The sequence below is a fragment of the Nestor notabilis genome, unplaced genomic scaffold, assembly GCF_000696875.1.
Source record: "Nestor notabilis isolate BGI_N333 unplaced genomic scaffold, ASM69687v1 scaffold4760, whole genome shotgun sequence".
NCBI classification, from domain to species: Eukaryota; Metazoa; Chordata; class Aves; order Psittaciformes; family Psittacidae; genus Nestor; species Nestor notabilis.
In genome coordinates, this window is record NW_009912301.1 from 1,698 (window position 1) to 2,187 (window position 490).

At 54.1% G+C, this 490-nt stretch overlaps 1 protein-coding gene across 1 annotated transcript in view; it reads left to right on the forward strand.

Moving 5' to 3' along the window:
• LOC104408990 (glutamate receptor ionotropic, kainate 5-like) overlaps positions 1-490 on the forward strand; it is a gene marked incomplete at both ends in the record, with an annotated part of 5,225 nt that overhangs the window by 1,276 nt on the left and 3,459 nt on the right. Inside the window, one exon of the mRNA XM_010018750.1 lies at positions 40-76. Coding sequence (XP_010017052.1) covers positions 40-76 — 37 coding nt within the window. The remainder of the gene's footprint in view (positions 1-39; positions 77-490) is intronic.

Here is a 490-nt window from a genome sequence, read left to right on the forward strand (position 1 = left end):
GTGGAGGGTGTGCGTGGCGGGCCCCCCCGAGCCCAACGTCTCCTGGACCGGGATGGTGGGAGAGCTCATCAACCGGGTACGTGGGGCAACGGGGGTCCAGGGGCACCAAGAAGGGGTTTGAGGGCATCTTCTGGGGGTTTGGAAGCATCTTCTGGAGGTTTGGAGGTGTCTTATGGGGGTTTGGAGGCATCTTATGGGGCTTTGGAGGTGTTTTGGGGCATCTAATAGGGGTTTTGGGACATCTTATGGGGGGTTGTGGCATATAATAGGGGTTTGGAGGCATCTTATGGGGGGTTGGAGGTGTCTTTGAGCATCTAATAGGGGCTTTGGGGCATCTAATAGGGGTTTGGGGGCATCTAGTAGAGGGTTTGTGGCATCTAATAGGAGTTTGAAGGCATCTTATGGGGGTTTGGAGGTGTTTTGGGGCATCTAATAGGGGGTTTGGGGGCATCTAATAGAGGGTTTGTGGCATCTAATAGGAGTTTGAAGG